Below are 13,154 nucleotides of genomic sequence, written 5' to 3' on the forward strand. Positions count from 1 at the left end.
GAAAGGTGACTCTGGTGGCAGTCTGCAGGGGTGGTTATTTAGTTGTTTTCATATTGGATGCTAACAAAAAGTTGTTTATGACTGTTTGGGAATCATTCCTTGACCACTTCAGTAAATAGAGGGGAGCTAGTAAATAGAGATGATTAAGAGGAATGTTTTTGTTACTTTTTTACCTTTTTTTAATTAACTTATTGTCCAAAGCCACAGGGCTAATAGTATTCTTATAGTGGTTGACAAAATAACTGAATGCTTCTTTTCATTTCTTTCTAATTCTTTAGGAACGCCTTTTTACCCAAGTCAGCCAGTGTATCAGTCAGCACCAATCATAGTGCCTACACAGCAGCAGCCCCCTCCAGCCAAGAGAGAGAAAAAAACAGTAAGAGATATTTATTAATTTTTTTATTTTAAAATAGAATGTCCACCCCCTTGTCAAATAAGTGTACACATAGTTGTAATCATTACCTCTCAGTTCACAAATGACTGCCATTTTTTGTTGTTTATATCCTTATTGCTAGACCCAGACAATTTATATGGACATAATAAGTAGAAGTTATAAAAAAACAATTTGCTTAATATCATTTTTCAGCATGCACTGAGCTAGATATGCTAGATGACATCATGCCTTCTTTAGAACTAGGAGGTTTACTCTGCTAAGATCTTACTAAGTGGGAGAAATTTGAGATCTATTTTTACCTACTGATTATTGTCCTTTAACTTCAGTCCTGATCAGCTCTGCACACAAATATGAACTTAAAGGGGAAAAATCAGCACAGTGTTAAGGACAATAAGAAAAATCCTCCCTGTGAAATAGATTTATTTTTAGAAATAGAGTTTAGAAAATGTATTCTGTTTTTAAGAAGTTACAGGGGCTTTGCCTTTGTCTACTAAGGCAGGCCCAAGAAAATTAGAGTGCAGTAATATAAAATTCACATTGCCAGAAGAATGGCTTGCAATCTCTTTACCATTAGGAGGTATATCATAGCATAAAATGAGATTCATGAGGATGAGACAGGTAGGAGGGATATGATAGCAATCAGTACCCTTGAAAGTGCTCTTATTTAATAAAAATAAAGTTCCAAACATGGGCTCTTTGATTATCAGATACAAATTTCTTATGCACACATTAAAATAAACAGGACATTCTTCCTCTGACCGTCTCTCCCTCTGCAGGATGGGGGGACAGAGGCCTGAGGCCAGGAGGGACCCTGCCATCCCCTGCATGTGTACCTGTCTCCCCAGTCCCATTTTTTATATTAAAAAAAAAAAAAAAGAGCTACTTTGGAAAAAAAGAAAAGAAAATAAACAGGACATGCCAGTGTCAGGACACTGATGTTGAGAAAGTATGCTTCAGAAATATGGAGATAGCATAATAGATGTTGAATATGACAAACACCCAGAATGTAGAAACATCATTACAGAAGATGATGAAAATGGAAGGCATAATATATTTTACTGAACAAGAAAGTAGAACAAAAGCAATATTTAAAACTGTAGTAGAGACAACTTTCTGTACCTGAAAAATAGCTGATGTTAGAAATCTTACTTAAGAATTCCCAAAACAGGAAAGGAAAGAAAATGAGTGGGTAAAATCAGAAAGGTGACAAAACATGAGAGACCCCCAACTCTGGGAAATGAACAAGGGGTGAGGGGTAGTGGAAGAGGGGGTGGGCAGGGGGATGGGGTGACTGGGTGATGGGCGCTGAGGGGGGCACTTGTTGGAATGAGCACTGGTTGTTATTACTATATGTTGGCAAATCAAACTCCAGTAAAAAAAATATACCAAAAAAAAAAAAAAAAAAAAAAGCCCAAAACAGCTTCCAGATCCAGGTGTTTTATTAGCAAATGCTTTGACATTTCAAAGAAGCTAGAGCTACCTTGGTTTCCTTCTGGAGGCAGTAATAGTAGAAGGGGCCTTTGTCTCAGCACTGTCACAGGATGGAAAGTCAGACCCCCCAGGTGCTCCATCTCCTTTGCAGCACTATTTCCACTGACAGCTGTAAGCATAGGTAGCCTTTAAAAAATTGAAAGAATACCATACATACTGTTCTGCATCTTGAATCTTTTTACCTACCAATACACCTGAATGATCATTCCATATCAGTACATGTAGATCTATTTCATTCTTTCTACTAGCTGATATTTAATTTTAAAGATGCAATATAATTTTTAAATTATTGTGTCCTTGATCAGCCTTGAACTTGTTTCTATGGCTTTGCTCAAACAGCTACTATTGCAGTCAACATTCTTAACATATGTAAGGTATCTGCAACATAAATTCCTATTCCTAATTACAAGGATATGTGCATTTTTCATTTATTAAAGAACCATTTATGACCCATAAAACTTTATTCTACAGAATAATATATATTCTAAAACAGTTTTACTTATGAATCTTATGTTAAGCAGTGTAAATAAAATCAACTAATTTGTCAGTGCTTACAAGATAAGCATTAATATTTTGCCTTTTTGACCTAGAAATTCAGCCAACTAGGTCCCATTTGTTATTCTAATTAGTTCATGTCAGAAATAATGTCCTAAATTTCTTTGAATGACCCCATACAGTTCTGTGATAGAAATAAAGTCATGTGTGGTGATTATCACTTTGATATTTGATAGGCTTCCCAGTTTATATCGTTAACACATCATTTGTCTATAGATATACATAGATACCCGTCTCTAAATATGCCATGTTATTCTTACCTTGTAGATAAGAATTCGGGATCCTAACCAGGGAGGGAAAGACATAACAGAGGAGATTATGTCTGGAGGTGGCAGCAGAAATCCTACTCCACCCATAGGGAGACCCACTTCCACACCTACTCCTCCTCAGGTAAGACAGAGTGAGTCATGAGGGATACGCTGTATATTTGTTTGCTAACTTCTGCTGGGCTCTTCTTTCTATAGCCACTTTTGTACTTCTCATATCCATCAGTTGTCTCATAGCCTTGAATATCTAAATGATATTTAAGCAGACATGTTCTTTCTCATTACAAATTGTTACAACTTCTAGATTTGTATTCATTATATTTCTATGTATTGTCTCCACATTCAGAGCATAGCTACTGCCACTCTTTTCCTAATGAACTATTTGCATAACACCAAAAGGAGCTGCAGTTCCTATAGAAACCTCATCAGTAATTGAGTATTTCATGTTTCAATATGGAGTCTTAGGGATTAAATGCTGTACAATATATTTGTGAAAACTTTAAGATTAAAAATTTAAACATTGTTATTTAGTAGTATTGTCTGGGACAAATGCCTATGCCTGTGTAATTCAGAGTGTTTTAGTGTTTTAGTTATACCTCGTACTTTTAAGGCTGCATAAATGATCTTTTTTAATTGGAGGATGTCTCCTTTCGTTATTTACATGGGTTATTAGGAAATATTGTCAGCTAAGCACCTTTTTGTTCCTGTTGCAGAATGTGGTTATTATTATCTTCTAAAAGTTCACTTTCTTGCTTTTAGAAATTAAGACATTCCAGGAAGAACTGGAGTTTAGTAAACCACAGTAGAGACTGGAAGTCCCCAAATTTGCCAGGATTTTTATTTCATCACTTGGTCACTTTAAATTTTGATAAACCATTCAGAGGAGATGAGTGATTTTCAAAGCTTTAAACTGAGAGCTCAGTTTATAAAACAGATAAAATGAAAATTATTAAGGAATAGGTGGTTGCTTGCTTCCTCACTTGTAGCCCAGTTTATGACAGGTAATAGGAATGATTAAATATCATTTCAGAATGATGAACTAAAAAGTTTTTTAAAATGTTCTTAAAAATTGGGATCACAAATACATGGCTGAGTTTAGAGCCCCTCGAAAATGTGCAAATTTATTTAATTTCCAACCTGGAAGTGAACATGGGATAGGTAACATTTATACATTTTAAGCTATCTACTTTATGTGCACAGTTAGATAAGGGCATACACTACAGAAAAACCTGGAATTGGTTGTTTAGGGCAATAAAGTTTGGTCTGTGTTTTCCCACATATATATGTGTGTGTGTGTGTGTGTGTGTGTGTGTGTGTGTGTGTGTGTTTTACATTTTATTTATTTGACAGAGAGTGTGCAAACGGGAAGTGGGAAGCAGAGGGAGAAGGAGAAGCAGGCTTCCCACGGAGCAGGGAGCCTGATGGGGGGCTCAATCCCAGGACCCTGAGATCATGACCTGACCTGAAGGCAGACATTTAACCACTGAGCCACCATGCGCTCCTGTGTTTTCCCACATTAATTAAAAATATTTTTGTTGATTCGTATTTGAATTCTCAACTTGAACATGTCTTAGTATATCTTCTTGCATTTTAATTCCCTGTGGTTTGTTTTTTTAATGTTAACCAGCTTGCTACCCTACCCTCTTTAGGCTATAGAAATCCTTTTGCTGTTTATTTTTCATCAGAGATCCCTGCATTTATAGTAAAGTATAGCATGGAGTATACACAGGGATGTTTGAAGAGGGGGTTAATGAGTTTCATTTTGGCAAGCATTCAAGATAAGGAGTTAATTTAGAGGAACTGTAGTAGGTGTATATGACAAGAAGGGAGAGGAGAAACAGGGTTTGCTGCTACTGTGTTTGCCCTAAAGAGTAGATTAAATTTAGAATTGTCCTGCTTTGTAAGTTTTAAAATGATCTATGGAATAACTTCTAAAGATTTTATATCTCGAATAAATAAAACATATTTTTATATGTATGCATGTGCCCATTTAGGTGATCACACAATACAGATGGAGGTGCATGGGTAGACCTCTTTGAGTGCTAGAACACTTGCTGCAGGTCTCCATTATGTCACTTAAATTTATGACCTTAGGTCAGAACGTTGTCCTTTTAACCCCTATTTTTTTAATAAGTAAAATGAGGGATTATAGTAAGTAATCTCAGAGTTCCCTTTTATCTTTTAAATGTTAAAATGGGAAAGAAGGGGGATGTTTTTGTTATTTTACCTCAGCAACACAGTCTCTCACCTATGTCTCTGTTGTTGATAGCGATAAGGCACAAGGAACATTTCTGCATTAAGAAATGTGCTAGATGCCTTAAAGTTTTTAGGGGACCCTTTAGGGTAAAAATAAATACATAATGCTATATAGGCAAGGCTTCCAAAGGCTGCTACTTCCATAGTCTACTTCCAAAGGCTGGGGTGGGGAATCAAAATCACTGAATTTTTTTAAATGAACTACTTTATATATATTTCTTCCTCTCCCTACTACCTTCCCCCCTCCCCCCGTTTTACACATTACTCTTATATTGAAGTACTATTACAACATGTGAGAGAGTCCTATGCCACAGGGTGTAGGGATAGAGTAAAGGTTGGAAACTTCAGATTGCTGGCATATCTTAGGAAAGATATATAGCCTCTCCTGTCATTTGGGAAAATTGCCAAAGTCAGCAAGTCATTCAGTCTTTTAAAGAGCTTCTTATTAACTTGATACCTGGAAACCTTAAATTCTGACCATTTGTTAATTAGTTCTATAGTTTTAGCAATAATAGTTAGGTTTTGGAGTGGAACTCCTGGGTGGCTCAGTGGTTGAGTATCTGCCTTTGGCCCAGGGCGTGATCCTAGGTCCAGGGATGAAGTCCTGCATCGGGTTCCCTACGAGGATCCTGCTTCTCCTCTGTGTCTCTTCCTCTCTCTGTGTGTCTCTCATGAATAAATTAAATAAAAACCTTTCTTTGTTTGTTTTTTAAAGTTAGGTTCTGAAGCTTAGACAATGATACAAGTAATCTGTATATAGTAAGTAGGTAAGTTCTTGCAGAAAGAATTTCGAGGAGACACCCATATAATATCAACAAACCCAGTGTTAACTTTTATTTTTTAATGTATATATTTCAGAGAGAGTGAACAAGAACACGGGCACACACAAGAGGGGGGAGAAGGAGAGAGAATCTTAAGCAGAGTCCCTGCTGAGCACAAAGGCCCATACCAAGTTCAATCTCTCTATCCTTAGACCATGACCTGAGTCAAAGTCAAGAGTCAGATGCTTAACCAACTAAACTACCCAGGCGCCCTCAGTCTTAGCTTTTATAATGTCATTTGTTGGGACTCCTGGGTGGCTCAGTGGTTGAGCGTCTTGCCTTCGGCTCAGGCCATGATCCCTATCCCCTCCTTATCGAGTCTTGCATGTGGCCATCAAGCTCCCAATAGGGAGCCTGCTTCTCCCTCTGTTTATGTCTCTGCCTCGCTCTCTCTGTTTCTTGTGAATAAATAAATAAAACCTAAAAGAAATAAATTTAAAATATCATTTGTTGACTCAGTCATAGCACTAATGAGTTAATATCCTTCTCTACCTTGAAACATATGGTATGTTTTTGCTTTACTGCTATCTGCAATAAAGAATAGTGGTCATTAAATTAAATCACATCATTTTTCATCTTTAATAAGACAATTTATCATTAGTAATTTCTTCTGACTTAATAACAATACTTTTTGAGGTTCCTGGCTGGCTCAGTCCATAGGACACATGATCTTGGGTTTGTAAATTTGAGACCTTTCAATATACCTTTCAATAGTATGGAGAGTGTTATAAACTTTAAACAGGTATCCAGGTGGAGCTTGATTTTCTTAAAAGTTTTAAATAAGATGTCAAAATGAATAAAGACCCTTAGTAGCTAGTGTTAAGCTATTTTTTTGTTGAAAAGAAATTTGAACATGGACAGTCAGAGAGTCCTACTTAAGAGTTATAAAGCAGGGTTGTTGATTTAATCAAGCCTGTCTCCAACAGGGTTTGATAAACACCTGAATTTTTAATAAAACTAAGATTGTCCGGCTTTAGTGCCTATGGGAATTTCCTAAAGTCAGAAAACAAAATTTGACACAAGGTGACTTTTGAGATACGATATCTTTTTGGAAGCTGGTGGAGCAAATATGTTTTAAATTGTTTTTGACATCCCAATGAAGATCCACTTATGAGACACATTGATGTTCAATTTTATGTTTTTGTTCAGTGATTCTTCACTGAACTTGAATGATGTTTTTTTATAGTTCTTCACTAAATTTTGTTAAAGTTTTTGCTGTTACAGTGGTGTGATTTAATCTGAATCCTAATTATAATGAAAATGTGACTTGAGTTTGTATATGTGTAGTACAATTCCTATCCCTTACTACCTACTCCCAGTCGGACACTGAACAGTGGTATTGCAGCTTGCAGTCATCCAATAACTACAATGTCTGTAGTTGTAGATGTCACAGGAAGTTCTATAAGAAATTAACAAGAAACCGGGCAGCCCTGGTGGCCCAGCGGTTTAGCGCCACCTTGGTTTAGCCCCGCTTTCGGCCTGGGGTGTGATCCTGGAGACCCGGGATCAAGTCCCATGTCAGGCTCCCTGCATGGAGCCTGCTTCTCCCTCTGCCTGTGTCTCTGCATCTCTCTCTCTCTCTCTCTCTTCTGTCTTTCATGAATGGATGAATAAAATCTTTTTAAAATTTTTTAAAAAAAAGAAATTACAAGAAACCATCAAGCTTTACTTCTGTTATGGAAAATACATTTTCAGAGTTAAAATACTTCAGTTTTGTATGTATATAAATTATAAATCTTCATTGGAAAAGAATAGTAAAGGAAGAAATTGTAGCCTTAAATCTTACTACTGAGAGTTTGTTAACTTTTCGGTGAATATCCTTTCAGACATTTGTAGTGCATATATGCACATCAATATCTATAACTTAATATGTCTGGATTCATTCTTTCCATTTTATAAATACCATTTTTTCAGTGGTCATTAGGAGTGTTCATGTTTGACTACAGGTTACTATTACAATTTTTAATGGCTACATGGTATTTCTTTGAATATACCCTTGTTTATTTAATGAATGGGTATTTTCCTGTTTGTCACTAATACTAACAATACTGTAACGAACAACTTTGTGGACTTATTTTTGGGTTATGATGTTATCTATCCTCCAGAAATTTACCAATTAATCTCTGACCAGCAGTTTTAAGGAAGAACCCTTTTCCTTATTTGATATATTAAATATAATCCCATTTCATTTTTATTTATTGATTTATAGAGCTGAGAATTTTGATGTTTGCTGGTTATTTGTGTGTTTATGAATTATTATGTATTTTGAACACATTTGTTTTGGGGCGATGATTTTTTTTCTGATTTTTAAGTGTTCATCAGAAATTTTTTTTGACTTATGTAATATTTTTTTCCTAGTGTGATGATTGTGTTTTTTTTTTTTAAGATTTTATTTATTTATTCATGAGAGACACAGAGAGAAAGAGAGAGGCAGAGACACAAGCAGAGGGAGAAGCAGGCTCCATGCAGAAAGCCTGATGTGGGACTTGATCCTGGGACTCTGGGATCACACCCTGAGCCAAAGGCAGACGCTCAACCACTGAGCCACCCAGGCATCCTGATGATTGTGTTTTAACCTTTTTTTTTTTTTTTTTTAACCAATGGCTTGTCCTTTCTTTCAGTATTATTCATTGAATACTTTGCCATTGCTTCCTTGCTTAGAGAGATTATTTTATATACTATAAAATATACATAATAAATATACATTTATTTATATATATCATTATATAATATATTTTATGAGTATATATTAAAATTATATATTATATAGCTTATAATAAATATATATTAAATAAATTATATATTATATATAAATATACACCCACATCCATACATACACACACCTCTGAGTTTGTTTCCGGAATTCTACATTCCACTTATTTTTTTAAGATTTTATTTATTTATTTATTTATTTGAGAGAGAGTGAGGATGCACAAGCTGGAGGTGGAGCAGAGTGGGAAGTAAATGGAGGGGAAAGAATCTCAGACTCTGCATTAAGATTGACGCCCCACGCAGGGCTTAATTCTCACAATCCTGAGATCAAAACCTGTGCCAAAATCGAGAATCAAATGCTTAACTGAGTGAGCCACCCAGGATCAGTGTTTCTGTTTTCTTTAGCTAAATACCCAAATGTTGAATTGCTGCATCATATCTTAGTTCTATTTTTATTTTTTTTTAATGGTTTTATTTATTTATTTGACAGGGAGAGAGCTCAAGCATGAGCAGGGGGAGTGTCAGGGATAGGGAGAAGTAGGCTCCTTATGAAACAGGGAGCCTGATGTGGGGCTTGATCCCAGAACCTTGGGATCATGACCTCAGCCAAAGGGAAAGGCTTACCTGAATGAGCCACCCAGGTGCCCCTATTTTTAATTTTTTGGGGAATCTTCAAACTGTTTCCCATTGTGACTATACCAATTTATATTCCTACCAGCAGTACACAAGGGTTCCTTTTTGTCCACATCTTCACCAACAGTTGTTATTTCTTGTCCTTTTGATAATAGCCATTGTGACTTCTGTGAGGGGATATCTCTTTCTGGTTTTGATTTGTATTCCTCTTTTTTTTTTTTTTTTTTTAATTTTTTTAAAATTTTATTTATTTATGATAGTCACAGAGAGAGAGAGAGAGAGAGGCAGAGACACAGGCAGAGGGAGAAGCAGGCTCCATGCACCGGGAGCCCGACGTGGGATTCGATCCCGGGTCCTCAGGATCGTGCCCTGGGCCAAAGGCAGGCGCCAAACCGCTGAGCCACCCAGGGATCCCGGAACTGGGATTTAAATAGCATGTTATCTCAGTCCTTTCCCATAAATGTTTATACACAAATATACACAAAATCTTCCTAGTTCTTTTTTGTTGTTGTTGTTGTTGTTTGTTTTTTAAAGAATTATTTATTTATTCAGAAGGGTGGGGGTGGCAGAGACACAGGCAGAGGGATAAGCAGGCTCCATGCAAGAAGCCCGACGTGGGACTCGATCCCTGGTCTCCAAGATCACACCCCGGGCTGCAGTCGGCGCTAAACCGCTGTGCCACCAGGGCTGCCCTCTTTGTTAATTAAAAATGTTTATGCAGTTGTCTCTTAAATATGATTCCAGATATTTTAATCTGACCTTGAAAAACTCTCTGATCAATACAGATGTATAGATATCAGTAACCTTTCACTATCTTAAACATCTCATTTTATGTATGTATGGCTGTCATTCTGGTGACCTGCTTTTAACAACTACTCATTTTTTTGTTATTAATTTTCCAGGCAACTGGAGTAGTTTATATTTTCTTCCTTTTAGTTAAATAATATAATTTACATGTCTTTATTTCCTGTTTAATAAATGCTATATAACTTTTAGATCCTTTCCTAATTTCTAGAACTATTTCCAGCCATAGAACTAAACAAATCTGTATTTTCACTTATACCTATGAAGAGGTCCTAATTTCTGAATTTTAATAACACAACTTTTTTCCCACTGGAACTAAACATTCAGAGCAATCATGGCAGTACTATTCATTTATTTGGCTATGATTCAAAGTGAAAACAGTAACTGTTCATTTTTTTTTTTTTTTATAATTTCAGTATTCTTCATTTGGAAATAATTTGGAATATGAGCACTGTCATAGTCTAATGAATTAGGTGCATTTTCCCTATTCCTGTCTGTTACTCTATATAGTCCAGATATAATCAAATGTAAATTACATGTTGTAAATTTTGGAAATCAGTTATTTAAATGATATATGGTATGTGTCTGATTTATTTTATATTCCTATTCTCGGTGAGACTGATTTGAAAATATTTTTTATTAATGCTCACTTTTTTAAGTGGCCCTACTCATCCCAGATTCATTCTCACCTTAAGTCTACTTCATGTCTAAAGCACCACACACGCACACACACACACACACTCACACACACAGAAAATCAGAGTTGTGCAGGGACTCTGTTCTGATAGCACTGATAGAATTCAATGTAGGGGAAATTATAGCTAACAAAAAAATGACCTGAGATCTCTGAGAAGAGACATTGCTTATTTTGTGGCTTTTTTGTAACCCTCAAATCCAGAGCACCATAGCTGCATGGAAAGTGATGTAGAATGAGTGTTCTTGTCCTTCCTTGTGCAATTCTTGTTGCTTACTAAGATGAACAATAGCTGCAGTTTTTTCAACCAACTCTACTAGGATTTCATGGCCATTTTTGATTCTCATAAAGTGGCTAAGTGAAAATGAAGAGTTTCCTCTTAGCTCTGAAAAACAGATATTTTACTCAGATTTCTGACACTGAAAAGATACCGTCCTTGTTCCAGAATCTGAAGATATTTTAAGGTGAAAATGCCATTAGATACTTCACAAGTTCCATTTCACCTGTGTAATTATATGGACAGATTACAAGAATCATCTTTCAGTATTGTTTTCTTGAATCAATCAAACCGTGACTGGTTTTAAAACCCATCGTGTTTAGTTTGTCTAGCTTTCATCCAGTGAACTACTTTGCTAGGTAGTTAATAAGTGAAGTTGACCAGATACCTTTGGTCTTTGACTGGGAGGAGGTTAAATTCTCTCTTAGATGTGATGTATCTCCCATTAGGTGGAAAGTGTGTTTGTCCTTAGAAGGAGCCCCAAAGAATTCATTTATATTAATGATTTCTGTGCTATTTGTTCTTGTTGTGATTAATAGTAATCCTCTCTTTTCCTTCCCCTCTTCTGCTGCCTCTTTCCTTTTCTTCCCGTCCTTTCTGAATTATTAAATTGGCCTATATATTTTTTCCTTGCTTTCCCTTTTTTTTTTTTTTTTTTTTTTTAATTTTATGATCTGTTCTACTCTGTGTTCCTCACTTGCTTGGGTTCCATGTTGCTAGTTTTTATGTTCGCACGCTCATTATCACCCTTTTTTGTACTTCAAATCCCAGCAGCTGCCCAGCCAGGTCCCTGAGCACAGCCCTGTGGTTTATGGGTCTGTGGAGAGCACTCATCTTGCTGCCAGCACCCCTGTCACTGCAGCTAGCGATCAGAAGCAAGGTTTGTATATAACTGTTTTCTTTCCTATTTTTTTTTTAAATTAAATATATTGCACTCAGTATTTAAGGGCAGGAGTGAAACATTTGAGGATTATTTAGATACCCACTTGTAAACAAAGTGTCAAGATGGAAAATAAAGTGTTCAAAAAAAAAAAAAAAGAAAAAAGAAAGTGTTCTACTTTTAGGAAAGTAAAATAGGGTTGATTAGTAAAATTTTTCCCTATATTTAATTAATACCTCACTTGATACGTATTTATAGGTAAAACCTAATTTGCTTGAAACTGGTTTTGTTTTTTGGTAGTGATGAGAACAAGGTTGAAGAAATAAATCAAAGTATATATTCCTTTACAAGAATAACACAGTTTTATTTATATATTTAACATGTGTATCTTGCTATTTTTAAAAGCATGAAATATTTCTTCATGTAAATTTGGCTTCTGTAGCTTCAGTTCTATAGTACTGAGTTTATCCTGGTTCCATCATGCACTAGTATTTGGTCTTAATGAGTCATTATGCTTTGTGTCTTCATCATACTGAGGGCTCTACTCCCATTTACCTAGCAAGTGTAAAATGCTTGTTGAAATAAACACACAACATCGCCTTTTGAATTATAAATAGAAAACTGTAAGGGAAAGCTCATGTCAGAAAATGGGATATCACAGCCTTTCTTTGTTATGTAGTTGGACCTTAATCAGAATTGGGAAACAGTTCTTATTAGGCACAGGGAAAGCATAGAACTCAGAGCATGCTTTTACAACGTTCCTGACTTCATTATAAGAGTGAATAGAAAGCATATGTGATTTCAAATTTTTTGAATTATTCATTCCTCCAGATCCCTTCATATATGATGTTAGTTAGTAAACGTACTTTCTAAAAATTATTCTTTAAAAGGTACTTGGGAATTGGCACATAACCTAAGCAATATTATATATTATTGGGTGTTTGGTTTTTTTTTTACAGCTTTTCACACTTAGAAACATATGTTTGATTTCAGGATTCTAGAGCATACAAAGATAATAGGTTTTTTCCCCTTTAGTATTGAGGAACCTAGTAAACTTGAATAGAGACACATCCTATATTTTGTTTTTTTAAGATTGTTCCAAACCAAAAAATAGATAACAAACCATAACCTGCCATCCTTCTAAAAGTTGCTCTGTCAGATACTTGAGCAGTACTCAGACATAAAGACTCATGCATACTTTGAGTTAAATTTTTTAACATGAAAGCCATTCACCTTGCAGCAGTGCACGTGGTGTAGGCATTGTGGAAGATCACTTTCTGCCTCCAGTGATAGAGCGCTTTTCGATCAAAAGTCAGAATATTTTCAGAGTAGAGTATAATTTTCAAGGTGTTCTCTTCAAAACATTATTGT

At 35.7% G+C, this 13,154-nt stretch overlaps 1 protein-coding gene and 1 long non-coding RNA gene across 30 annotated transcripts in view; one reads left to right on the top strand and one right to left on the bottom strand.

Annotated features, from left to right (window-relative positions):
* Positions 1-13,154, top strand: part of EIF4G3 (eukaryotic translation initiation factor 4 gamma 3) — a 331,329-nt gene that overhangs the window by 204,303 nt on the left and 113,872 nt on the right. For 21 of the 26 annotated variants that reach the window (XM_077899276.1, XM_077899277.1, XM_077899273.1 and 18 more), the window contains 3 exons: positions 279-376; positions 2,708-2,830; positions 11,675-11,783. In XM_077899276.1, coding sequence (XP_077755402.1) covers positions 279-376; positions 2,708-2,830; positions 11,675-11,783 — 330 coding nt within the window. The remainder of the gene's footprint in view (positions 1-278; positions 377-2,707; positions 2,831-11,674; positions 11,784-13,154) is intronic. The other 5 variants (XM_077899271.1, XM_077899255.1, XM_077899261.1 and 2 more) reach the window with 1 other exon arrangement.
* Positions 1,816-13,154, bottom strand: part of LOC144314768 (uncharacterized) — a 34,160-nt gene continuing 22,821 nt past the window's right edge. For 2 of the 4 annotated variants that reach the window (XR_013380622.1, XR_013380625.1), the window contains one exon: positions 12,123-12,338. This is a non-coding gene — a long non-coding RNA (uncharacterized LOC144314768). Of the gene's footprint in view, positions 2,012-12,122; positions 12,339-13,154 lie in introns of those variants that run through there. The other 2 variants (XR_013380624.1, XR_013380623.1) reach the window with 2 other exon arrangements.

This window comes from Canis aureus, chromosome 5, assembly GCF_053574225.1.
Source record: "Canis aureus isolate CA01 chromosome 5, VMU_Caureus_v.1.0, whole genome shotgun sequence".
In the NCBI taxonomy this organism is placed as follows: domain Eukaryota; kingdom Metazoa; phylum Chordata; class Mammalia; order Carnivora; family Canidae; genus Canis; species Canis aureus.